This window comes from Physeter macrocephalus, chromosome 13 (genome assembly GCF_002837175.3).
Source record: "Physeter macrocephalus isolate SW-GA chromosome 13, ASM283717v5, whole genome shotgun sequence".
NCBI classification, from domain to species: domain Eukaryota; kingdom Metazoa; phylum Chordata; class Mammalia; order Artiodactyla; family Physeteridae; genus Physeter; species Physeter macrocephalus.
This window is the reverse complement of record NC_041226.1, coordinates 71202055-71229840: the sequence shown is the minus strand read 5'-3', so window position 1 is coordinate 71229840 and position 27786 is coordinate 71202055. Positions and strand designations below refer to the sequence as shown.

Here is a 27786-nt window from a genome sequence, read left to right as displayed (position 1 = left end):
CAGTGAGAGGCCCGCGTACGGCAAAAAAAAAAAAAAAAAAAAAGGGCTTCAGAGAAAGTGCCTGCGGCTTGGAAGTGCCAATCTGCTGCCAGATGGGCAGCGCTGGCTGCCCTGAATCTGGAACCATCCTCACGGCTCTGTCGTCCTTTTCTTTCCTGTTTCCTCTCCCTAGTTTCTTTCCCTGTTTCTGCCAGTCTCTACTTATATTATTTGGTGGAAATTTAAGTAATTCATTTCTCTTTCTCCGCTCACTCACGGCAATCTGCTTTGTAGTTTGTTTCTGCTCATTCATCCCTAAAAGAGAAAGAACTCTTGGACGTTGATCCTTGATGCTCCACCCAATAGTGAGACACATTTTGGTCGGCAGAAACATGTTATACGTGCACGCACGCAAACACATATACACACATGAACCTGACCTAAATTCAAGCTATTTCATCCCTCAAAAACCCAAGTCAGGGAAGCAAATACAGTACAAACTGTACGTCAAAGGACACAGACGGGGCTGTAACTGGGGGCTGCTCCACCGACCTGCTGGGCCCCCAAGGGCCGCGGTTCCAACAATAACTCGGACAAAATGACACAGGCCTCTCACCTCAACATCCCGGAAGCCTCCTTGTCCAGAGGTGCCCGCCCCCTCCCCTGCCCTCCCCGAGCTCCGGAAGGCACCGGAAACACCGCCTCGATTCCCCGTGTGCTCAGGAAGCGGGGACATTAACTGGGTGAGCAGAGAGGGCGCCTCCACGGCCAAGCCTCCCTCGGACAGCGCGCACGCGGGGTGCGGCCGCAGCAGGGTTTGTGGGCGCACACTTCCCCAACACTCTGGTGAATCACTGCGTAACGACGTAATGATTGTGACAGGATGTCTCCAACATCGGGCTTACAAAATGGTCACAAGCCTCGCAAGTCTCTTTGATAAACCTACTCAGCCTGATGTACTTCTCCGCTCCCTGTCTAATTGGTGTAAAGTATGGAGGTCTGAGTCCTGTATCTTTCATCCGGCCTACTGCGTCCTCTCCTTTGACACGAGGTCAAGGTTCACATTCGCATCTGATTATCGGAGCGCACTCATTAAGCGGGAGCCTGCCTTGCCCCAAAGTGAGTAAGCTGGGAAGAAACCTCAGCCCATTTACTCAGCAGATTTTAGCATGCTTGGGAGGCCTGAATGTCACCCGGCACAGCTCTGCGCTGCAGAGTTTCAGACATCTCCAGCTGATGATTAATTGTGAGTGATGGGAAATAAAATCCAGTAAAGCCAGCTGCTTGCCACGGTCGGCAAAATGGCTCTGATGGATACAGGCTGCCAATTTTCCAGTTTTACTGGCAAGTCTTCCAAGTGTAATTAAGGGAAGTTATAAATGATATGGAAATCTATCAAGTTCCATTTATTTTCAGAGGACTCTTTCCCCAGAGACTTTTATCTTCAAGCTTATAGTCTGCTCTGTTGTGCTAATGATTTAAACCACTTCTTATTTCTGATTAAAGCCCCCAATATCCTCTACCAAGTTTGCTTTACTCCTTCCCCAGAGATTAAAAGACACAGAACCTTCTCCAGCACATGTCCCTCTGGGACAACGTGCTAAGGCTGGGACACATTTGGCAACTTGTATAGTTCAAACTGCAAATGCATGAAGAAAGCCCCAAGAAGGTGCACGAAGAGAAAGAGAAGAGAAGGGGGGAGAAAGATCTCCACCAAACATAAAAGCAAGTCCCCAAAGTACAGACTTGAAAGCTGTGCTCAGGACCAGATATTCATCAGAAGGTGGTGTAGCTCACTAATGTTATTTGATTTGGAATAAAAGCATGAAAATGATGGCAAAGGCCTAAAATTGGAGATGTAAAGGATGACTGCACAGTATTCCATTTCTCAATTTCATCCTTCAGAGCCACAAAATGGGGGTGATACAGTGACGGGATGAGATTTACAGTAACAGCTGTGGTCTTCCCACACAAGGGAGGCCCTTCTAATGGGCTAAGGTCTGTTTTGAACAGACGGGGAGGAACAAAACAAGGTTCCCTATTAAGAGTGTGCAGTCGTATTTCTGATAAAGAAAATGATTATGGGAGTCAGATTTCCTCCAAGACAGTCCCCTAACCCTCTTCTGTCGTCCACAACCAGGGCCGTTTTAAAGGTGTTATCCTTTAGATATAGGAAAGAGGCCATAAACGGCGTGGAGGGTTTTTCCCCCGTAAGCCTACTCTCTAGCAACCGTAAAGGATGCATAGGAAACTGTGCCAGTGGCATATGGCTTTCTACTGTGCTAAACATTCATACAAAAGACAGGTTCATCAGTCATTGGAGTATCTGGATAAAAAATTAGCTCCTGATGGATGGTATTTTGAGCTTACCTGCTGCTAGTACATTACCAGAGAAACACAGGTTTTGAAACCCACATGACATTAGAAACTGCAGACCATGAAATACGACACGTGCAGGAGCACATAATGTATGCCAGATTATACAAAATAATAAATAAGCTATTTAAACCCTCTGCCTAAAATTGGGCCCACTGCAAGGAACCCTGGGTCACTTCTACACGGGCCAATTAATGCACAGCATCTGCTGTATAGAAGCCGGGCATGAAGCACTTCCGAATGATTTCAGCAATTAAAAGAGAACGGTTTCCTGCCTGTTCAGACAGCAACTGTTTCAACGCAAGAGTGGGCACCAAATCACTGTGTGCAGCTGAAAAATTAAGTCCCCTTTCTTGGGGACGAGGGGTGGGTGGGAGGAAGAATTTTTACGGAAAAAGGAGCCTCCTTTTGTTGTCCTACATTCTGTGTTTTCCGCCAGATTAGACAGAAGGCTCGGAGGGCGCAGCGGCCCGCCGCAGTCCCCCCCCTGCTGCACCGGCCACCCGAAAGCAGGGATCGGTACCAACCCTGCTGCCAACTCCACAAAGGGGAAAGGCCTTCAATCACGGTCTTAAGGTTGTGCTGCTAGAACCCAGGCGCCTGGATGCAATGCGCTTTAGGCCCTTAGATCCGAAGACAGACGCAGTCAACAGCCACAAGGAAAAGGCATCTCGGATTTGGTTAAAAGGCGCTGCGAGGACCTGAGTATAATAACTTCCTCTTTCTGAGCCGGTAAGACAGGCTGGTTAATATCCCCTGGTATTTCCTGAAGAAGAAGCATGCGCTCCCATCCCAAGATCTTCGCGTAAAGAGGGTGGGAGAAGAGACCCCGGGGGACAGGGCAGTATGTAAGCAGTGACGGAAGGAACCACGATCGAATTACAAAGAAAAGAGAGGGCAGGTGACAGAAACGCTGCCAAGCCCCTTATCTGCGGGGCGAGGCCTCCCTGAACGGGTCTGATCACCAGCGACTCACTCAGGAGGGTGCTGCTGGGGCCTCCTCCCTGGATGTGCACTGGGCGTCAGGGCGGGAGCCCAGAGGGCTCGGGGAAAGAACACAGAGAGGCGGCCAGTATAAAACGAGCCCAGTTTTTCCGAAAATTCCTTAAAATGAAGAAAATTACTACTCCCTACCACCCTCTAAGTTAGCTCAAAACTGGAGCCAGAACCTCTAAGTTACAAAGAGAACCAGTTAAAACTGATGTCATTTATAGTACCTTTAACAAATCAGTCTGGATCCTCGACGTCTGTGAAGTAGGCTGCTTTAAAGGACTCAGTGAAATAATGATTTTAATTTATTAATTTTTTTTTTTTTTAAGCAAAAAGGTGAGAGGAGATATTTTGAAACTTGTTAAGTTTGGGGACTGTCCTCTTCAACAGTGTTTAAAACAAAGATAACATACCCCTAATTCCAAGTAGATCCTCCCTTGAAAAATAAAATCAAGTGCCAAACTTGTAGAAGACTTGTCTACAATATTTATTGATCTCTAAAAATATTTTATCTTATATTGATAATTATCATTAAGTTAAACTGTAAAAATTCCCAAATTGTTTCCACCAACAAAAATTAATCATAACATTCAAAAATAAATGTCATCTGGAAAAGATAAAAAGGCCAACTTCAGGATAGCCATTACCTCTGAAGAGGGCAGGACAGGAATTCTCCTGGGGAGAGGCCACGGGGCAAGTTCACCGTATAAGCAATGTTTTATTGTTAAATGAAATCTGAAGCAAATATGGCAAAGGTGAGCAGAAAGCATATGTACTTGTATTATTCTCTACAACTTTCTGTAGGTTTGTAATATTTCATAACTTAAAGTTTAAAAATGTTACATAATGAATGCATGAAGCTACATACCTGCTTTGGAATACAATCTGAGGTGTGGGTGAAAAACTGACACCTTGTCAAATAAACCATTTGAATAATCACTGCTATAAAATATGGAAATTTAATCACTGCAATTACTTCACGAGTGTAAATCAAGGCATCCAGAAACTGGAAAATCTATCAAACAGCCGAGCCAGGACCTCTGCCAGGGAAGGATGCAGCTACCGATACTGGGCCGCGTGAAGCCCACGGGTCACTGCCAGACAAGCACGTCAGGAAGGCAGCACCCGGCCCTTCCCAAGGGGAAGACTTAAGGCCAAGGGAGGCTTCAAACCCTGCTTCTTCCAGAGATGAAAAGAAAGGTCTCATGCCAAGTTTATTCTCAATTTCCCCTACATCAGCTGTAAGCTCAGTTACAGACGGTTTAGGGACAAAGGGCAGGTGTGAATATCGCTCTCTGAAACAGGGCACCTGTGTCTCCAGAGTGGTGGTGTCCCCCTGCCTGGAGGCCTCTCCCCAAAGGAGCACGGGCACAGAGGAATATCAATCAGGGCGAAATCTGGGTGTTTCTCCCAGAAATCATTACACAGTTTCTGTTCTCCTTGGTGCACTTTTATAGTATATACCTCTTTTGCCTAAGACATTGTTCATGAGAACAGCAATCTCGAACAGCTAATTACCCTTCTGCCGCTAAAGGTCAATTCCGTCATCAAGCGGATCTTCCTCATCTTAGCCCCGCAAAAATACTCCAAATTCTGTCTTACTAATATCAAACAGACTAAGTGGTAAGAAAAAGCAGCAACAGGTACTTAATATCCATCTCTTATTTTACCTGGTCTTACAAACTAATAACTCACAATATAATAATTAAGAAAGAAGGAAATGTAAACGGGTATACAGCCTGCTTCTGGTTCATGTCTCACTTAATTTGTGATGTTATTAAGTAAGATGAATATTTCTGATGCAAAGCTGAGATGACTGCAGAATCTAAACGTAACTAGAAACCATCTTAATTAAATGCAATATTAAAATATCCCCACAGGCTGCCTCATTTTTATTTTTTGTTTTGTTTCTGATATCAAAGTCAAAACGAAAATTGTGCCACAAACTCAGCAGCTTTAAGTCTAATGCTGGGGAAAAAAATGTATTCAGCATTATTCTGAAAGAATATATATTTTTAATATTTTTGTTCAAGGAATCATAAAGATAGAAGTTTAAAAACTTAATACAAGTTATTTTTTAAATGCTAACTTTGATTATAGAAGTGCCCCTGGTTTATGGTATTATTAAATGTACAGAAAAATAGGTATTTTTCAAACTGAAATGAAAATCAGTTATTGTAAAAATATTTTCAGAAAGCAGACAAAAAAGGCACATAGGAAAGGCATACAAAAGTCATTCTTGGCAACTGTTTCCTGAATTATATGTGTGATTCTAGATGTTCTCAATCCACTCCTACGTCATTTCTTTCTGGTTTGCGTGCTTGTATGCATTTTACTGCTTATGAACTGGCATCCCCTCCCACATACTCAAAAAGGTTATTATACAATCATTTCAGAAATGATTTTCCTACCACATTTAATGTTAAATAGCAGGCAACAGACACTGAAAAAGTATTAGCGACGTTTGCTGGGTGAACTCGAAACGAGCACTTAAGTTTGTAAAACCCAGCTTCTGGAGCTGAGAGGGAGGGGGACCTCTCCCCACAAAGCTCTCTGAGCACGCTGACCCTTCCAAATGGCCACCTCGGATTACTTCGTCCTGAGCTTCTTAAGCTCTGTTAACGCTATTTACTTCGCAGAGCAGATCTGCCCTTTATTGTCTATGACACTTTTGTGGAGCAGGTGATTGCCAGGCTCACCACTGTAAGATTTGTCAAGTTTTACTTATGCTAAATATAAAAATTACAGACAACTGGGATTTAAACTATAAAAAATAACACTACAAAGAAAAATAGAATACTTGTAGGCCCTTAGCTGTGTTTTTGGTCCTTGTTTTCCTTGAAAATACACAAAGATGACTGATTCCGTTATCTTCCTACTGATAAGAGTGGAACCTGGCTCAGCTAGTGTTATTGCTAAGGACAAGACAGCACGCCCTACAGTGCTAAAATAATCTTAAACCGCAAAACTTAAAAGCTACAAGTGTTATTTTCTCATAATGGCCTCAAGTATGTGCCGTGCCTTAGGTCCAAGGAAATTTTCGAGTGTTTTAATTACACAAGGCAGATTTAACTCTAGAAGTTGTTATAAGAGCCGACGATTAAACATCCCACCCCCTGCTTTTGGTTTAGCTATTAGCAGTTTGGGACACTTTTCACAAATAATAACTCAAGGGAAAATACTGTCTTATCAAAACACAATGGTACAGAATATGGAAGGAAGTGTTCTGCCAGGACCAAAAGTGGCACTGGAAGCTGGGGAGAGGAATGAAAGCAGGCCTTCCGTGACCAACCCAGGCACATGCGTGTGCAGAGCATTTATTTACAAGTAAGGGGACCCGGAGACCAGAAGGCGGTTCAGCAACCCTCCCCCCAACCCCCCACGGTGTGCTCTGACTTTAGAGAAATACATAAAATAGAGGCCCCAGTTCCTTCACAAATCAAACCAGTCTTGAATACCCACATTTAGTTATCAGTGGTGGTTTCCAATATCTGAGCACCCCCCATGAACCAAGGACTAACACCACACTGTTCCATTTCACCAAAATGCCTAGCTTTCCCACGTTAACTTATTAACCAGGAAACGGAAAATACGAAGGCTAAGCCCTTCTGGTATCTGGAGCAGCTGCTGGCAACAAGGAGGCTGCAGGCCCCCTGCTCTCCGGGGAGGGGAGCCGACAGCCTGAACTGCCTCCCCCCACCCCCACCCCGTCCCACCACTGAGCTCCCAGCAGGGGCTGCCACCCCCCCTCCTCCCTCCTCTCAGGTTCTGTCTGACTCAGGTGTTGGAAAAGAGGATTTCAGTGAAATATGTATTTCTTTTTCTAAAGCACAAATGTGACTTTATCATTAAAGCCACACAGTTAGGACCGACAAGCTCAGGATGGCTGTACACAGCCTCTGTGGCTTCCAGAATACGCTTAAGGAGGAAAATGGAAAAAACAACAAAAACCCCTCCCGCTGTTTACCAACCTACACTTCTAGTCACTAGGAGATTGTCCTGACTGCTCTGGTAATGTAGTGAGTGTAGACATTCTTAACGTCAAGGCCAAGGGGCTGTCTTCTCAGGGGCCTAATCCTTCAGAACCAAGAGATACAAGACAAACCTCTCCCAGACATTCAACACAGAATCTTCATTAAGCATCGCCTCTCCCCAGTCCTTAACACTAGCGTGTTTGACGATCTTAATGAGTGTTTTCTTCCAGCAATGTCAATGCTTTCAAAGTAAGCCTAACAATTCACAGCTCCTGAACCTCTTTTATGCTCTTCTAGAAAAGCTGGTAGTTGTTCCGTTTCTATATCATCAGGTAAAGCAACTGTTGAGTCAGTTTTCCAACTTCACATATCAGTTTCAGGGCTAATCATTTAAACAACTGAAACTGATCATTTTTCTTAATATTCATCTACTGTAAGTACTTTTCTAGAGGCTAATGCCAACCAACTACATGAGTTTTCCTCAACGTTATTTTACTTACGTTAATAAACAAATACAGAGGCAGTTTTAATGTAATCTTTACAGGAAACTATATAAACTCCTGTGACATGACTGAAATACAAAATGGAATCACCGTATCATCCATGAAAGACTGTCATGTTTGGATGTTATCTTCCAGCACATGAACAAAACCGTGGGGGCTTAAGTGCTCCCTAGAAACCTTCTGGTTGCATCTTTGTCTTCTATTTACTTTTGCTGCTGATCAATAGATTTCTATCTATGCGCTGCTACAGTGAATGTATCCTTTTGTCCGTAGCATGCTACCTTGAGACTGAACATGGGAGGAAATACTAACACAGCTTCGATTTGTGCCTTGATGGCACAAGGTCAAGATGAAAAAATTCAAACTGTGATCCTAAATTTTATTTCGGAAGTGCTCTGGTACTATACAGATTACGGAATTAACTTTCCTTAGTACCCTTCCTATTTATTCCAGAATATGTGCAAAAAATTCCCCCATTGGGGGATCATTTCTTGGCATGACTTCTTTAAGGATGCTTAAACCACAGAGAGCTAGAGAGTAAACAGAAATTTTAAATGAAACGCTTCCTGAAACACTAAATTTGCCAAAAAAACAGTGAATCTGGCCTTATTTCTGTTCCAGTCCCTGGTCATTTGGGAGGAGAGGCACTCAGAGATATTGTTACTAACCTAATTCAGATGTGAAACTGTTGGACAAAGAATGCACAAAAGCTCCTCTGCTGTTCTGTGGGGTAGTGTGACTCAAGACCGAGATCCTCCTTCAGCCTCTGCAACAGCCCCGAGACACACACACACACACACAAACACACACACACAAACACAGACACACACGGACACACACACACACACAGACACACACACACACACACACAGACACACACACACACACACACACACACACACAGAAGTACGGTCCTTACCAGGTCCCCGGGCTTGACAGAGACGGCCACCACCACACCAGGCATTGGGGAGCGCAGAATACTGCTTGTGTCCTCAGACGCTTTTTCCAGCATAAATTTGTTCAATTCTGCGGCGAGTCTGGTTAGGATATGCACCTTGTACTTAAAGGGAAAAGGAAGTGAGGTTAAATGATGAACTTTTCCTCAAATGCAGCATTCATTCAAAATCACTTTTTAGCTTTTAAATTACACCATCTCTCAAGTCAAGTGGTTTTTCATGATTGTACACAAAAGCAAAATATAGTAGTTTGTTCCTGCCATATGTTGTGAGCCAGTTGTTTTAGAAATTTCTTGGAAGTAGAACTACTCCGGTAATTAATTAGTGATAAATAGTAATCATCCTGTATCTTTTAAGAAAAACACCTCAAAACTTTATAAAGAAAACAGTGAGAATTTCCTTGTATTTCCTTCACCACTTGCAAACTTACCCTAATTGACACAAATTCCGCAGCTGGGCCAGCCCACGGGAGAAAGGGGTGCTGCCAGCAGACACCGGTAGGTGGCAGCAGACAGCCGTGTCAAACTGCCTGCTCCCCCAAGACAGCGGCTGGACTACATATCAGTAAGTTAAGACAAAGGGTTTTGGTGTTCATTTTGGGCAAAATAATCTTTAAAAATGCACCTTTTTTCCAGTGACATAAAATGTTATGTTCACGATTGAAAAAGTTAGCTTTTCTTTTTAGGCACAACACTACGTGGTCTTTCCAATGTAACAAGACGGTTAGAGTTGATAGAGATGAAATATAACATGAATATCTTCTACACTAAGAGGCAATAATTCTAGATTTTAAAACCACTGAAAGAAACATGATCTGCAGGGCTTCCCTGGTGGCGCAGTGGTTAAGAATCCGCCTGCCAACGCAGGGGACACGGGTTCCAGCCCTGGTCTGGGAAGATCCCACATGCCACGGAGCAACTAAGCCCGTGCGCCACAGCTACTGAGCCTGTGCGCCACAACTACGGAAGCCCATGCGACGAGACCCCGTGCTCCGCAACAAAGAGAAGCCACTGCAAAGAGAGGCCCCCACTCACCGCAACTAGAGAAAGCCCGCGCACAGCAAAGACCCAACGCAGCCAAAAATAAATAAACTTTTAAAATAAAAATAAATTTAAAAAAAAAATCTGCACAGCCCAGTACTTTAATGGCACATTTTGTAGGTGGCTCTCAAATAATGAGGGGTACGTTAAAGGCAGTTCAGTCAAACAGAATATTTCTAATAAAGGGAATTTCTGCCTGGCGGGAAAAATCCTAGATCTCTGTGAATAAACACATGAGCCACAGTTTGCTCTGTTCAAACAGAAACAAAATAACATGGCCGGAGGAAGTGTTACTCGGTGAAGTTGGAACCACCACCTGAAGATTTTCAAATTTCTACCAAAGTGCATTTCCCTGGGGGAAGACAGATGCAGTATCCAGGCAGCTCCATTTTGTTCGGAAAAAGCCGCTGTAACTCAAAGCCTCCTGTGGGCGTCGTGATGGCAGGGAGGCACAAGCAAAATGGGATCGCCCTTAACGCTGTCCAGGGGCGGTGAAATCTCTTACGTGTGCTCTCTGCGGGGCCTGGTTTCAAAAGGTGTGGCGGGAGGGCCCACAGAAGGGCTTCGATGGCCTCAGTTCCAAGCAGGTTTGCGACAGACACTGTGACAGGTTGAATAATAACATCTTTTGCATGTTTCTTTACTCCTGAGTGTGTGTTTTGCAATCAAGACTTACAAGTGTCTGCCAGTTTCCAAAGGATATGATCCTTAAGTGAAATTACAGTGCAAATAAAAGCTTTTTGCTCCTATTAAAATTCATCTGAGTCATAAGTGGTGAGGGAAAAAAGCAAGGAGAGTGCATTCTGCTGTCAGTCTAATAAACATTCTGGGCAGAGGGGCTATTTATCAACGACGAATTGTACCTCAAAGTCCTTCATTAAATCTATGGGAGGGGGGCTACAGGGAGAGGGGAGAATATAATCATACCAAATTGCACAGTTTTAGTATCTGTGCTCTGTCTGCCTTGGAGAAGAAAATCCAACATCACTAGAAGCACCGGGGTCAACAAAAAAAGTGGCTTTCCTGGCTGGCACCATCCCGCGCAGCTCCTCCTCGTGACAGCTCAGCACTGGGCCCAGCTGGCTGGTTTTCCCCAGAGCGCACAGATCTTTTTTCTTCTTGTTTTTCGCACAATTTGACTTCAAAATGTGAACTCAGGGAAAGTATCTTTCTACACGGAAGACAATATGACTTATCACATTTCACCACAGTGGATATATACCCTTAAAAACTAATTTTAACTATATCACAAACGAGCCTTAATATAAATAAAATGCTAAGACTGTCCCAAGCTCCAAGTCTCCCCAGAAATGACAAGATCCTGACTAAAACTGGATCCTTTTACTATTTTTAAAATTTTCATATCTTTGGATTCCTTTCTCCGTAGGACTCCTGCTTTGCTTGGAAAGAGATGTAAAAGAGTCACAAAACTCAATGCCTTTAGATGCAGTCTTTGTTATTGATGAGATGTTCCTTTTCCTTTTGTATTTGTTTATTGTTCTTAAATCTGTTTGGGGGATAAGCGACTTATTGTAATCACAAGTAAAAAATAACAACAGCGTAAGTGCCTCAGGAGAGGCCCTGTTGCACATAGTTGGCTGAGACATGACCTTTCTGAATATAAAAAGCGGCGGCAGAGAGAAGGTTCTCTTTTTAAGACTACCTTTGATGTTGCCCTGACCTTCAGCGTGCCCACACAAACACGGCTTCTGGAAACAACCCCTTGGCTGGCGGTGCAGCGGGGCACGGGGCGCAGGCCAGGATGGGAGCTGAGCGGAGAGCAGCATATGGGCCCGTCAGAATGAACTGCCTGGTGAGAACCGTAAAAGCTTTTCGATGCCTCAGAAAAGAAGTCATTTAAGAATGTACACTAGGGCTTTCAGAGCTTGTGATCAAAACTACTACTTATTGGTTCCTCTGAATTCTTAGGGGGCAAGGGCAGAGCAGCCCACGGGGTGAGAGATTTCAGGAAAACGCCCCGTGACCTGTGCAGACTTTGATTTTATGCTAAATATTCGAATATTCCTCATGGGCTCCATAGAACGTTCCTGGAGAGTTTTGATTTTCAGTTGTTGTTGTTATTGTTTTCAAGCAGAGAGACCACCAACTCGATGTTTTGGGGGTGGGAGGCCAAGATGTTACAGGCTCGTTGACGGGACAGAGAAGCACAGTCCTGGCAGAAGCCAGAAGGTTCTCCCTCTGCAAGGTCTGGAGAGACGTCAGCAATCAGGATTCCAGCCTGCTTGCTGGTGGGGCCGGAAGCTGGGCTGCTCCCGGGCTCATGAGGGTGGAACCTCACCCCGGGGGTGTAGGGAGGTGCTCTCCAAACCACAGTCAAATTATTAAGTTCTTGAAAACACGCCTCGAAATGTAAGTTGGAGCAGAGAACAGGTGCTCCCCGGGCTCCAGCTCCCCAACCCACAGGGCACCAACAGGCGGGAAAGAGGCCTTACCTAATAACCTAACTATGGTCAACTAGCCCCAGCCCCAGCTTCTAAGCAAATTAATTTTGTGGTGTCTGCAATGTAAAACCATGTCTAACAAGAAAATTTCTCCCAAAAAGTTCAAAAGAAAGAGAGAAAAATCATACCAGACGTAAAAAGGATCAGGAAGAAAACTATAAGAGATGGAAAATTAAAAGGAACACAATGGAATTGTTATAAAAATGAACATACAGCTCTTAACAGGGAACCTGACCACAGGGAAAAGGTGGGGGGCAGAGCCGGGCGGCTGCCGGCGCAGGAGAGGGCCAGTCCTGGTTTTGGGGGCAGAGATGGCTTTTTAACCAGACTTGCTTAACAAAAACATCCTGCCCGTGGGCATGCCAGCCGTGCCCTGCACACACCCCACTCGGCGCCCCAGGCAGCAAAGAGCCCTCACGGTGGACACGCTGCCCTCAGATGGCCACACGACACACCGTCCTGCTGGTGTCCGTGTTAGTTTAGCACATGCATCTCCTCGTGGGGCTTAAATCCCTGCTTCTCCCCAAGGCCTCCAGATCTACCAGCGGCGTGACACATCCCACGTGCTCACGTGCTTGTTAGACTCAGAGGTCTAGGGGCCCCTGCAAGAGGAGTGCATCCAGTTTGTTTATGTATTTTTTCAGTCGTGATTTCAGAGCCTCTCCTGTCTTTCTTTGCTCGTAAAGTAGCTCAGCTCCGGTTTTCTTCCCTACGTCATTCTCCCCACAATGAGGAGCATACGTATGTACAGCTGATGCACTGCTCGTGCTTTTTCACATCCACTGTGGGCCCGCTCAGCCAACTCGGACTCAAGGATAAATGATGAAGCTTCACTGTCAATTACTTTTCATCCATTATCTTAACATCCTGAAGCACTGGCCTTAGAGTGTACATCGACCTTCACTAAGTAAGGTGGCAAAAACATTTCTTCAAATACAAGGATCTCTTCTCATTCAAAGTTTTACACCTTCTGCCCCAAGGGTCTCCAACCCTTAAGCTGTGTCTTCATTTCCACCTCATGGCAGTGAGAGCTAACACTCAAATGCTCCTCTAAAAGTCTACTTTCCTAACTCTGAGCCAGAGGTAAACTGTCAATGTTTTTAAAGTGACAGAATGACTAGATGCAAAAATGAGGATGCATCTTTGAAAACATCGGTGTTTCAGAAAAATAGGAAAAAAAAAAAACCCCCACAAGATATAAAGCATTTAGGTGGAATTAGAACTGTAATTCAACCTTATTTTCCTTTCCGACAGTCTTCGTGGGACACATAATTAACACTGGCGGAAGAACAAAGCAAGGGTTCCAAGCCAGGCAAAATACATTCCCCCTCTACTTCAGCATCAGGCCGTACAAAAATCCAAACCAACAAAAATGTTCATGAAACAATACTGAAAGCACACAGAATTAAAGCTGGAGCTGTCCTGCTGGAGGTACACCCAGGCGAAGAAGGGGGAATGAACAGACAGCAGTTAGAGCGCCTGGCACCGCCGCAGTCACCGGGCCGGCCTGTTAGCATAACGCTGTGACAGCTCCATCGGTACGGTCTCAAGGTAGCTGTCAGTCAAGGATGCATCATTTAATCCAGCAGCACTCGGAGGACTTTCTCCGACAACCCACATGACAGCATATCTACAGCTCTATTTATATCAGCACCCAGTTGTGTTTACAATGCTGTTGTAATTAGAAAAGATGCAACAGGCAGCAATATTATTGAGATCTCCATTTTGCAGTACTGCCCTGTAAAGTGTGATCTTGCTTCACAGAGTCATGCTAAATGACAAAAGGCTATTTTCTTCAATCTCCCGGCTCAGACAGCACTTCATTTGCAGCTATCTATAATTAGATTAATGGTGTAGTGCAGTACAAAGCAGGCCCACTTCACATCAGATAGCATATGAATTAGGACAAACACTTATTTCAATTCCAGGCAGAGAAAGCAATGACTGGGGTATTTAGCATACCCTTTATGGCGGAATGAGATGTTAATTGTGTACCATTACCTCTAAACTGCTTGCTTGTTGTATAAATCACTGTGCTAATTGATGCAGAGATAGAAATGTAGCCACAGGCAAGAAAGCAAAGGAATGAGGGCTGAAGATGGTGGATAAAGGATTATCGAGTAAAACCATATGGAGATGAGGTTCCTTTGAAACCTCTCCTTTCTGCCCATGAACAGGATCTCTTAAAAGTACAGAACTCTTGAATCAGGAAAGAAAATTTAATTTTTCGCATTTCTTTTTAAAAACACAAATTTCTTTTAAAAGTTCCTAGCTGCCAGAAATCCAAATAAGAGGCAGGTGGAATTAATCTGAATATACGCTTATAAAAATACGGAATGTGTAGTTTCAAATAGTTGGAGCACCCTAACAGGGTTTTTGGATCATAGGTTACTAAGTAACACTTGGAAACTACCTGAAGCAGATGTTTCTGACACATCCACAGGGCAAAAATAAGTTTTTCCCAAGACTTGAGGTTGTTCTTATAGACCAAAGCAAAATACAGAACAAACCTGTGCTGGTTTAGGAGTGTGAAAATGAAACAGCACAACTCAGATGGGACTTGAAACCACGGTCTTTTGAGATCACACAACTTGTCTCAGGACTTAATGAAGCTCAGGTTCTTTAAGTCTCATCGCAGAAAGAATTCAGTGAGAGACAAAGTGATGGGTAAGAAGTGGATTTATTACATTATAAAACAACTATACTCCAATAAAGATGTTAAAGAAAAAAAGAGAGAGGTGGATTTATTTAGAGAGATACGCATTCCATAGACAGAATGCAGTCCATCTCGAAAGGCCAAGAATGGCCTTGGGAGAAACACACTCCACAGACAGAGTGTGGGCTATCTCAGAAGGAGAAAGGCCCCGAAATATGGGGTGGTTAGTTTTTATGGGCTGGGTAATTGTCATAGGCTAATGAGTGGGAGGATTATTTGGGGGAAGGGGCGGAGATTTCCAGGAGGTGGGCCACCGCCCACTTTTTGATCTTTGATGGTGGGCGTGTGGTTTAGCATGCTAATGTATTATGATGAGCGTATAATGAGGCTTAAGGATTTATTGGAAGTCCAATCTTCCGCCATCTTGGACCTAGTTGGTTCTAACCAGTTTTTGTCATGTCCTGTGTCTATGTCTCATTCTTTTAAAGGTTGTCCCCTGCCCCCTTCCCTCCCATTTCAATAAGATTTTAATGATGTAGAAGCATTTACTGAGGATGTGAAGCCAACAGAAGAGAACCATTTTTATCTGCCATTGAAACAATGGCAATGCCATCACCAAAACACTCAAATCCGACTACTGCAGTTCGTGATTTCACATCGATAGGGAGGAACGAGAAAGGAGATCTTTATTCTTGTTTTTTCTTTTTTTCCCTAAAACTAGCAAAAAATAATAAACAAAAGCACATAGTGATTTAAAATGCTGCTCCTTCCTTGTTAAAATGTCCCATTCAGCACGCAACAGCTCTTATCAGGGTAAAATGAGCGTCTCAGAAGCACAAATACAGACACCAAATGCTAGACGCAAGAAGTCCAGCTGTTAAAGATCCATAGATAAACGTGCTCTTCGGAAGCTCATGTGTTCACAATTTTTTTAAATAGCAAAGCAACAATAAGGTGCAAATTACTGCTGTGCACTTTTTCACAAATTCAGCTGCTTAGTAATTAGCACCGTTATCACAAAACTTTACTATAGTAAAGTTAATAGTTCAAATTCTCAACTTGATAGTAACAGTTAATATATCCATCTATTGCAAATGCACATTTAAGAAATACTATATATGGTTTAGCCTTGTGAAATACAAATACCATGTTAACGTGCAAGACAATAAAACAAGGTCCCAAGAAACTAGAAGGTCTCGTTCAAGTTATCACCTCTGCAACTTGGGGGGAAAAGTCCGGCAGCTCCTTGGTTGGGGGCAACAGAACACCTGTATTGCAACTGCAAAGTCAACAGTTTAAGGTCTGGGTCATAATGCTAAATAATACTTAAAAAAAAAAAAAAAAAAAAAAAAAAAGCAACTCTGAAGAAACATCAAGGGCCCTTGAAATGGAAACAAATGCCAGCAAAGTAAAGAGTGTGAGCTACCCTGACATAAGGCCTCCCAAGCGTGCAGCAAGGTGACAAAAATGGAAACGCACTGAAGGAAAGCTCTGGAAGCAGGGTAAGGGCCCGCTCCTGATCATTAATCCCTTGTTTAGACCACTTAAACTAGAGCAGCCCAGCCTACAGCAAAACTCCAACACACCCCTCACTTGTGGGTCAGCGACGCTGGTGTTAACAGGAGAAAATATATGGCTTCTGATAGTGCGTCCCAGTTCCTCAGCATTTGCTCCCTTTAATCGAAAAAGGCAGTTAAACACAAAGTAAATCAGTTAGGTTAGCTGTTTAAGGACATGCAATTGACACTGTCAATATGCTGCAGTGACATAATGTGTCACTTTCAACACGTCCAGCTACATTTATGAATCAATCTAGCCTCAAGGTTTCATTTTTTAACTGCTAAGTTGGTTCTTGAACTTCAATGCGCCACAAGGAGCCTCGAGGGCAGTAAGCAACAGTCTCATTAAGGGCAGTGTTTGAGGGAAGAATCACAAAAACAGAGATGGGAGGAACATTCTAACAAAATAAAACAACAAAAATGCATGAAGTCCATTTCAGCAATTCACCTTTCAAAATGCTGGCTGGCTAAAAATGGAAAGGTTTCCAGAAAAAAACTTAAGGCCAATATCAAAACCTTCGATGAAATGAGTTAGTAAGTTTGTGTACATCTCCAGCTAGTTCCTAAAACACAACATCCTCTGGAGAGGGGATGTTGGTCAACAATGCAAAAATCTAACCTAATTTTTCTTATTGTGTCTTTTAATCACAAGGGTCCTTCCAATTCTAATATCCTAAGGTCAGCAACTTTCCTTTTTTTTTAACAATAGTGCTGAAAATTAAATTGAAATTAATTAAACATTAAACATTAAATCCAGCACTTAATAATAGGATTTATTTCCTCAGTTGGGCTCCACTGAGGTTACTTTCCTTGTAATTTGAAACACTTTTGTCTTAATACAAACCCAAAAATGATGGAAAAGAAAAAAAGCTACTGTACGGGGAGCCAGCCCCACTCCTGGTCTGCAGGGAAGGGGAGCTTGGAGAGCAAGTCATCAGCGGGTTCCTGAAGGAGTCTGTTAATGGGACAACTTCCTGGAGCTGGGCGCCGTGGGACGCTGTGTGCAGGTGTGCCCTGATAAAGGCGCCCAGCCTCTGCTTCGTCCAGGTGCCCACAAGCTGTCTAACATACGCCACAAAGGTAATTTGCTGGGATAAGTGGCACTTTCCCATCCACAAAGGCTAGTCCATTGACAACGCACTGTACAGAACTCACAAAATAGAACACGCGCATTCTGTTTGATCAGGAGCCTCCGTGACACGTTATGACTATAATGAGTCATTTCTTTCTACTCCACACAAGAAAAATATTATAGATCTTTGAAAGCCTTGTACTCAAATAGTACCAGCTAACATCTGTTAACATTACAGGCTGTCGCTATTCTGCATCCTGAATTGCTTTATGTAATTACAAGTTTATAAGGTATTTGGTAAACCAGTTAAAGAAGGTGCTTTTTTAAAGCACTGTATAATTTGGGGTACAACGAAACGTTCTCTTGAAAATCTATAATTAGGGCAGCATCAGCTTACAGAAAAGTACAGGAAATGTTATAAAAACACAACTATGTAAATAAGCACACAGGTAAGGAAGTGTACCATTTTGCTATGTCCTCACCCCTCTTCTCTTCTCTGTGAATTAGTCTTTGCTCATCTCAAGTTAAAGTAATGCCGTCTACAGGGTGCAGAATAAGCCAACTTTGGGCAAAAACACTTGGGGGAGCTTGGCCTTCCCTTGCAAGTTCTCCAGTGCTGAGTCGGAGCACCAGGCCTGGGAAGTGCGCCAATGCTCTTCCACAACGCTTTGACTTTACGCGGGTTTTTTAAATGATAAAACATTTCTGCTAGTACGCATTCACTGAAGAAACTCAGAATCTAATACACCAAAATGCTGGCTTACATGGGTCAGAAATGCAGAAACTAAAACATGTAAAGATAAAGCAAACAAAGCTCAAGATGACAGTACTACCATGTAGTAAACTGTTGACCAGGAAGATCAAAGCAGAAAACAACTAAAGAGAATTACAGCATATGCCTCCCCAAATATGCCCCTTTTGGTGAAAGGACTGTTTTGAGCTGAAAGCCATTAGCTCTCCATCCTCCCCTTCCTGTCTACAAGTTGGACATGAATGTCCTTTGTAAAGGTGTCTCCCTCTCCCACACCAGGAGAACCACCACTCCAAAGACAACTCTTATCACCTGAGAGGACTCTTCTCTGCATAATAAACCTAACTAAACAGCCTTTTTAAAATCACACATTTCCTAGTTATCTTCTCACAACTTACCCTACACCCCAGAAGCCCCAAACCCCTTTGTCTAACCTCTTCTCCACACTGTATTGCCCTTTGTTGAGATGGCATACAGCCCCCAATTCTCACTGCCTCAAGCGACATTTCTTTATGAACTCCCATGTATACGTAATATAATCTACTTTTTCCCCTCTTGTTAACCTGCCTTGTTAGTTTAATTTACAAGGCTCTAGGCACTGAATGTGAGAAGACAGAAGAGAACGTTTTCCTTCCCTACACAGCTCAGCAACCACTGGTCCAAATTACTGGGAATGATCTCTATCAGAGGATCTCTATTGCTTAGCAATTTTACAGCTTAGAATTCTGACATATCTTAGAAAATTTAACCAGGGATACTAAATGGACTTCTGACATGCTACATATTGTGCATTACAAAGAACATACAACAGTGAAGGTAGATGAGACCTGAAAAGCCATGTGCCAATTGAGGGAACAGGAGGTATGGCTGTCGCATTGGAAATGGCAAAAGTGAAAAACACAAGTCTTTGAAGCCAAATGACCTGAGTCTGACATCACCTTTTGGCCTACTGACCTAACTCCTCAGAACAAATTTCTTCATTTCTAAAATCAAGATAATAATTAATGATTAAATCAACAAAGATTTGCGAAGTAATAACTAGGAAGTGCCTGACAATAACTATTCACCAAATATTATTTCCTGTCTCCTTCTCAAACATCTCAGATTGTCATCATGGATCAGTAACTTCTAACTGCTATAGTTCTAGCTCTGTGGTTCCACATTTGGGAACAAATAGATTCAATTTTGCAAACACCACATCTGACTCTAAGATCAAAGAAAGTAAGTTGGTTTTGGTATTAAGAGAGCTTCTAGATCAGGCAGTGCAGGACTCTGTGGTTATCCTTGCCTTAGAGACTTAAAGAGGTGCGTGGTGAACTAGAGAAACAGTTTGGTTCATTCACTCAAAAACATTTATCAAGCATTCCTGGGCAACATGAGTATACAAAATAAACAGGAGAAAACATGGCTCCTGACCTCAAACACCATAATCTGGCCAGAGAGAAAAGACATTCATGAATGACACAATATAAATATAAATACAAATATAAATATAAATCAGTCCTACAAAGGATGTGATCAATATGAGGTAGGCTTTTTGATTTTAGCCCCGCTCTTAAAGAAATCCTCCCAGGTTGGGATTCAGGGGAGAACTTTAGGATCTGGAGTCAGATACTTAAGACTTGTAACTCCCCCACCTAGGAGCCTGGAAACAGAACTTACACTTCCTACGTCTTGAATCCCTTGTTTATAAACTGCGGATTATAACAGTGCCTACTACAAAAGGTTGTTGTGAGAAACAACCAATGGATCACTGAAGAAATCAAACAGGAAACCAAAAAGTACCTAGAGACACATGAAAATTAAAAAACTATGATCTAAAACCTACGAGACACAGCAAAAAGCAGTTCTAAGAGGGAAGTTTATAGCAATACAAGCTTACCTCAGGAAACAAGAAGAATCGCAAACAACCTAACCTTACACCCAAAGGAACTAGAGTAAGAAGAGCAAACAAAACCAAAATTAGTAGGAGGAAAGAAATCATAAAGATCAGAGCAGAAATAAATGAAATAGAAACTAAAAAACAATAGAAAAGATCACTAAAACTAAAAGCTGGTTCTTTGAAAAGATAAACAAAACGGATAAACCTTTAGCCAGACCCACCAAGAAAAAAGGGAGAGGGCCCAAATCAATAAAATCATAACCGAAAAAGGAGAAGTTACAACCAACACCACAGAAATGCAAAGGATCGTAAGAGGATATGACGAATAACTATCAATATATGCCAATAAAATGGACAACCTAGAAGGAATGGACATATTCTTAGAAAGGGACAAGACTGAACCAGGAAGAAATAGGAAATATGTGCATACCAAGCACAAGGAATGAAATTGAATCAGTAATTTTAAAACTCTCAACAAGCAAAGTTCAAGACCAGATGGCTTCACAGGAGAATTCTACCAAACATTTAGAGCAGAGCTAACACCTATCCTTTTCAAACTCTTCCAAAAGGCTGTGATGAGGATTAAGTGAATTCTTTTATGAGGAATGCTCAAAACACAGGAAATGCCACATTAGTATTTAATAGCCATTATTCCTACTCTTTTTGTTGTTTTTATTATTAATACATGCCTACAGATAGAGGGGAAATTAAGTAAAAGGGAAAAGAACCCACTTCTTTTTCATACTCTACTCTGCTCAGAATATTTCTGGCCACCAAATGTGTGGGCATTCTCCCCACCCCCGCACCCCGGCAAAGCAATTCTCCAGCTCTCTTTGAATGTCAACTGAGTGTCCCTACGATTCAATTCAGTTCTGATGCTATGATTCCGCAGCTTAAAGGCTCAGTCTCACGAGCCTGGCCCCCCCCCACCCAGCTTCAGACGCCAATTCCAAGTCCAGGTTGTCACCTGTGCTTCTGACAGACTGGCTATAAACTGGAGGTTCCCACAACCCTCTCCTTTGTTTCGATAATTTGTTAGAATGGCCCACCGAACTCAAAAAACAGTTTACTTCCTGGATAACTGGTTTATTATAAAAAGGATACAAAGGAACAGCCAGATATGAGATGCCTAGGGCAAAGCGGGGGCGGGGGGAGAGGTACAGAACGTCCACGCCTCTGCAGGTGTGTCCCCTCCCGGCACCTCCACATGGTCACCAATCCAGAAGCTCTCCAAACCCCTTCGGTTAAGAGAGTTTTTAAACGGAGGCCTCATTACACAGACGCGGGTGGATTCAATCACTGGACATTAGTGATAAGGTCAACTTCCAGCCTCTATCCCCTCCCCGAGGCTGGGGGTGAGGCTCAGAGCTCCAACTCTTCAATCGCCAGGTTGGTTCCCTGCCTACCAGCCCTCCACCTCAGGGGCATTAACCTAAGCTCCAGTGTGGTTGAGAGAGGGCTCCTTATAAATCACAAAAGACACTCCTTTTACCTTTATCACTCATTTCACTTAGGAAATTCCAAGGGTTTTAGGAGCTCTGTGCCAGGAATGGGACAAAGACCAAACACACGCTTCTTATTTATATCACAATATCTCAAAAGTCAGAATTCAGACGCCAGAATTCTTGGGCGTGTTCCCTGGGAAGACACTGGAGGCTGCTCTGGGTAGGTCTAGAATTAATGAAAACACAAGGACCTAAATCTCTCTCAAAGAGCACATATCTCACAAATACATAGCTTATTAATCCTTCACGGAAATTCACTTGGAATTTCCTCTGATAAAATTGTCAGCCTAATAATTTGGCCTTCTATTCAATCCTCCTGAGTTCTCTCCTGACCAGAAACTTTACCCTACCTATGCTGATCCGACTACCAAAATCTTTCCCCAGACTTTGGGTCTGTGTTTCTAATTCCGCATGGCAGGAGAAGTCACATTTGAGGAACTTGAGATTTACTAGGAAAAGAGAACTGGGGACTCAGTGAACCTTGAAAGCTCTTATAAAACTTAAGATGTATTTTATGGACTTAACAACAGTTACAGGCTGGCTGTACAAGTCCTACAATATAAGAGGCGTGCAGAACAAGCTAACAATCCCCTCTCTCCTCCAATCTCACTCCCCAGAAGTCACAGTAATAATTTGTATTGAGAAATCTACTCACATAAATCTATAAAAACATAAACATTCACATCCATGTTTATAAATGCTTTTACACTGGGTAAAATACAACAATGACGTCAGCCTATCTGAAAAGGGGGAAATCCATGATGTTTTGCCATTTGCCATCCTTGACTCACTCTGTAAACTTTTAAACACACGGATGTTTAAGACAGAAAGAACCTTAGGTTACTTCTTTTTCTTTTCACAGGCTTAGTTCATCTGAAGCAGAGGGAAAATCCCCAACCCCGTCTAACACACAAACTCGGCCCTGGACAACTCCAGAATGTCTCCGAAGAGCCCCAACTGGCCCCGTCAGGCCCTCTTACCCAGGGCTCGGCTCCCTTGTCCCCAAGAATTATAGGCCCAGTTGTACATATGACCTGAAGGCGCTGGGGATGCTCCCGGCTCAGCTTCTCCGACCCTTCCCAACGCTGCGGAGACAAATCACGCACTCTGCCGTCTCTTCTACCTCCCTCTCCTTCTCTCAAATTTGTCTCCTTTTTTTCTAATGATCCCCAACAGCGTGACTTGTTATCTGTATGTAACAGATAACTCTGCCTGGTTGCAATGACTCCACGATCATTTCTCGGAAGTCTCTGTCCTTCACCCGCATAAAAGTGCATATTGTCTCAAATATTGATGTTCATACCAATCATCATAAAGTTCTCTTAAACTTACAAATTGTCACCACTCAGTGATTTAGAGTCTGGAAGGCCAGATGTGCCAAAAGTAATCACCAAGACCTTTAGTCACAGAAGTTAAGATCTTTTCCCTGTGGACTAATTTGTAAGCGATAGCTGTCTAATCAAATTGAAAAAGGTCTACCTACCTTTTACCGTTACTGTTAAATAATGCTACACAGTAGCTGTGAAATAACGCTAGAAATATTTCACCTGCATAATCTGGAGAGCAGGCGTACTGAATCTCAGATACTCTTTGCTGACCTGCAGTTCTTTGCTCTGGGTTTTGCAAATACTGGAAAGAGAGAGTCCCTCCGGGAAGATGGCATGGGATGGCTGCCGTTGAGCAGCCTCACTCCATGGCATCTACCTTAGTGAAACCATCCTGAATCAGGTTCTGGGCCTCCGTTACACAGGCTTAGAAACCACACTTCCTCCAATGAACTTAGAATGGATCATTCTCAGCTAGACGGATTCGCTGTCGAGCTCACAAGAAACTGACGTGTAAACCACCTTATGAATTTACAATCAGAAATATATTTATAAAGGGAACTAGCACACCCGCTAACTGTAGTGTGGGTACGTAAATTATGGTCGGTGGCTGTTTGATAAATATGGAATGAGCAGAAGGGGCGTCAGCCGATCAAAGGCAACGCTTTCCACTAAGTCAGCTTGAGCAGTGGTTTGCAAATGAGAAGCGTCAAAACTTGCCTGGAGGGCTCGTTAAAACCCAGAGTGCTGGGCCCCACCTCCAGAGTTTCCAATTCAGGACTGGGTTGGAGCTTGCATTTCTAACAGGTTCCCAGGAGCCACACTTGGAGAAGCATGGACGCAAGACTCCCTTCTCCACTCCTGGAACAGCCTTTCTAATGGGACTATCTTAGACCATTTGGGCTGCTGTAACAGAATACTATAGACTCATGGCTCATAAACGATAGACACTGGTTTCTCACTGTCCTGGGGGTTGGGAATCCAAGATCAAGGCACTGGCAGATCTGGGGTCTGGTGAGACCCACTTCCTGGTTCACAGATGGCCATCTTTTTGCTGTGTCCTCATAATGGTAGACGGGGCAAGGGATCCCTCTGGGGTTCCTTTTATAAAGCACTGATCCCATTCATGTCCTAGTCAATTCCAAAATGCTCCACTTCCAAATACCATCACATTAGAAGTTAGGATTCAACATATGAACTTTGGTGGGGAGGCCACCATTGTTTATAGCAGGGACCTTAGCTCATGTCCACTGAGAAGCCTTTCTCTCCCTAGACTCAGCTGAACTAGGGAGAACTACACTGCTTCTTTGACTCTTGTTCTAGCTAGAAAAATCTTCTAACATATCCTTTCTTCATAAAACTGGGGTTCAGTTTCTGACTCTGTATGGCCTATGATTGTCACCCCACTTTCTAGTCTCATTTCCTCAGCCAACAGAAGGGGGAGAATATTGCTTGTCTTACAGAATTTTTTTAAAATTGTGTAAGAAAACTTACAGGTCTATTTTAAGATTTGAATGAGATAACGTATGTGAATTATCTGGCACGATTTCCAGCACACAAAGGGCCCGGTGAATGGTAACTACTGCCGTGACTCTTGTCATGAAGTGAACTGTGTCTCCCCGGATTCTACATGTTGAAGTCCCTAACCCCCAATGTGATTATATGTGGAGACAGGGCCTTTAAGGAGGTAATTAAGGTTAAATGAGGTCATAAGGGTGGGGCTCAATGCAATAGGACTGGTGCCCTTATAAGAAGAGGAAGAAACACAAGGAGTGTGCACGCACACAGAGGAAAGACCATGTGAGGACACAGGGAAAAGGACAGCCATCTGCAAGCCAAGGAGAGAGGCCTCAGAAGAAACTGAAACCCAGCAGGACCCTGCAGGGCCCTCCTGAGTACAAAAGCCCCTCTGTGTTCCCTGTTTCCTGTCTGTAGAAAAAGGCTTTAGGGACTTCCCTGGCAGTCCAGTGGTTAAGACTCCATGCTTCCAATGCAAGGGGAATGGGTCTGATCCCTGGTGGGGGAACTAAGATCCCACATGCTGCGCGGCAGCCAAGAAAATTACAAAAAAAAAAAAAAGAAAGAGCTTTAGTCTCCTACGACTTCCCTGAGTTCCAAAGAACAGACTCAGTTACTAATAAGGGAAGCGAGGGAATGCAGAAACAAAGGAAAAGCAGTCAAGCAAAAAAAGTAATGATAGCTTAAACAACAGTTCAGCAATAAAACAGAGTCCTAGTTTCCTCCTCAAGGGATACACACAACAATCTGATGCATATCTTTGAGCTGTTCTGCAAAAACTAAGACCCCCCTGCCACCCAGGTGGAGGATGGTGACTACCTGCTGACCTAGACCCCAGGCTGGTGGAAACCAGAAGATTGATTATTAAGATTCCTGAAACATCACCCTGTTACCTCACCACCAACCAATCAAAAAAAAGTCCACAAGCTTCAACCCTCACCCCAAGTGTTGCCTTTAAAAACCCTCCCCTGAAAGCCATCGAGGAGTTCAGGTCTTTTGAGCATTAGCTGCCCATTCTCCTTGCTCGGCACAGTGCAATAAACGCTGTACTTTCCTTCACCGCAACCCGGTGTCAGTAGACTGGCTTTGCTGTGTGGTGGGGGAGTGGACCCGAGTTCAGTTCGGTAACAAAAACAAACCTGCTGACACCCTGATCTTGGTGACTTCCAGTCTCCAGAACTGTGAGAAAATAAATTTCTGCTATTTAAGCCACCCAGTCTGTGGTCCTTGGTTATTGCAGTCTGAGCTGACTAATAACCTTGTTCACGGAAGGAACATCTTTAATGTACCTTTTGCATGTATTCAGTCTTGCCTATTTGATGTTTCAAAGTTTTGGTGCCTACAGTTTCTCTCTCTCGTTAACTTTTCTTTGACCTCAGTGTTGCTGTCCCTGAGTTAGACCATATACATTATTAGAAGGGTGAGATGAGGAAAAGAAACACGTTAATATAGGCGGAAGGACTCTCTGCTTCCATAAGTAACCTTCTGAGGTTGGAGAACAGCACTGGGCTCAAAGTATCTCCTGGAGAGGGGTTCTCTTTAAATGAGTACACATTTTAGATGGACTGAAACCAGGCATAACTGCCCAATATCTGGGCAACCGGGGGCAGTATTCATTTGACCTCTTGGTTTATTAAAAACTATGGGGAAGCTAAAAATTCCTAGAAAAGTTGGCAAGGTAACTTCAAATGGAATGCATATGTTATTGAACAAACTTACTAAGTACAAAACCCTTGAAAAGAAACTTTAATATTAAAAAAATTACAATATACCCAAACGAGAATTCTATCTAGTCTCAGCAAATGACAACAAATGTAGTGCTAGATCACTGTTGCCTTTGGTCTGGCATCTGCAAGAGAAAATTATACACTGAACAAGTTTGACTTTTAACTTTCAACCTTTCTACAACCTTACCAGAATATGGAGAGTCCAGTAACTCCATTTGTTTTAAAATTAAGCACCTCAATCTGAAAAAGTCCCCAGGAGAAAATGGATTGAACCAGAATTGTTTAGATCCTCTCCTGGACAGGACTCCATTCTTGCCAAATTTCTTACTTCGGTTAACTCCAGAGGGTGATTTGAGACCTAGAGTGATCTGAAGATGGGTTTCAAATATTGTCTATCTTATTTTTAAAAAATGAATCTGTTATTCATTCCCCCTGAATGACAGAAGCATGACTTAAATGAATATTCCTTCAAAACTCTTCGTTAGAGACTCTTAACTTGGGGAGACAATAAAATACTAGCACCTCCAGTAAACTCTCAGGCCACCTGTGATTCAGAAACACACAAAATATTTTTTCCTGGCTTCTTCTGTGTTGTTTTGAAAATCATCATCTGTGAAAGAAAAAACCTGTTTAAAACGCCAAATATATTTAAAATTTGTTTACATCAGGAAGTATGACAAAGTTCACACGAACTCTGGTCTTACCTTTGTTAACATGACGGGCCAATGCGCTACCCTGTGGCAAAGTGCTCGGCAGTGGAAGCATGGAAGCCGGAGCGTCAGCCCCCTCGGGAACACTGGCCACTGCGCTCTCCCGGGACAAAGCACAGCACAAAAGGCTGGAGCCAACTCTACTAAAATGTTACTTGGCCCAACATGAAAGTCTGTCTTGAGGCATCCTGGATGCCTTGCCTATCATCCTGCCAAATAAAAGAGGTCACCTAGTACTAGAGAGCTGAGTGGCCTAGAAATAGTGACGCCTGGGCCAGGAAAAAAAAAAAAAAAAAAAAAAAGGAACAGTTTCTCTGTCAAACATTGGAAGTCACCATTATCAGAATTACAACTATTTTACTAATATCTTATATCCCAAGGAATGGATAGATAAGCCATTTATTTCAGCCCAACATCCCAGCAGGACGATGACCGTCTCCCAGGGCGATAACCTCTAGTGTCTCCAGTACGTGAACACGGATGCTGACAAAGGAAAAAATCTTATTTTGGAAAAAGCCTCTTTTGGGAAGAGCAAAGGCTACTGATGTTTTAGAACCGGTGAAGCAGTTCCAAGCTGAGCAATGGAAGCAAACTCAGTGTTCTATGCACAGACTTTGCACCTCTGATTTCTACCTGTGACCAGTGGAGGACTCCCCGTCATCCCAACTCGTGGTTTTCCACATGTCATGAAGTGACAGCAATCGCTTTGCCCACAATGCCAGTGGAAGCCTTGCTGGCTGTCGCTGCCGCGTTCTCAGAAGCAGAGAAGTGAGTCAGCGCCTTGTTGAAAGGTTTCAGCAA

General features: G+C 43.2%; 1 protein-coding gene and 1 long non-coding RNA gene across 5 annotated transcripts in view; one reads left to right on the top strand and one right to left on the bottom strand.

The window, feature by feature from the left end:
* The window catches only part of PCCA (propionyl-CoA carboxylase subunit alpha), a 378662-nt gene that overhangs the window by 5729 nt on the left and 345147 nt on the right, over positions 1-27786 (bottom strand). For all 3 annotated transcript variants that reach the window (XM_028497435.1, XM_007103730.4, XM_024123231.3), the window contains one exon: positions 8742-8882. In XM_028497435.1, coding sequence (XP_028353236.1) covers positions 8742-8882 — 141 coding nt within the window. The remainder of the gene's footprint in view (positions 1-8741; positions 8883-27786) is intronic.
* LOC129392696 (uncharacterized) overlaps positions 1-27786 on the top strand; it is a 95295-nt gene that overhangs the window by 53992 nt on the left and 13517 nt on the right. Inside the window, exon 3 of one of the 2 annotated variants that reach the window (XR_008619081.1) lies at positions 22568-22965. The exons of the other annotated variant lie outside the window; for it this stretch is intronic. This is a non-coding gene — a long non-coding RNA (uncharacterized lncRNA). Of the gene's footprint in view, positions 1-22567; positions 22966-27786 lie in introns of those variants that run through there. 2 annotated transcript variants of the gene reach the window in all.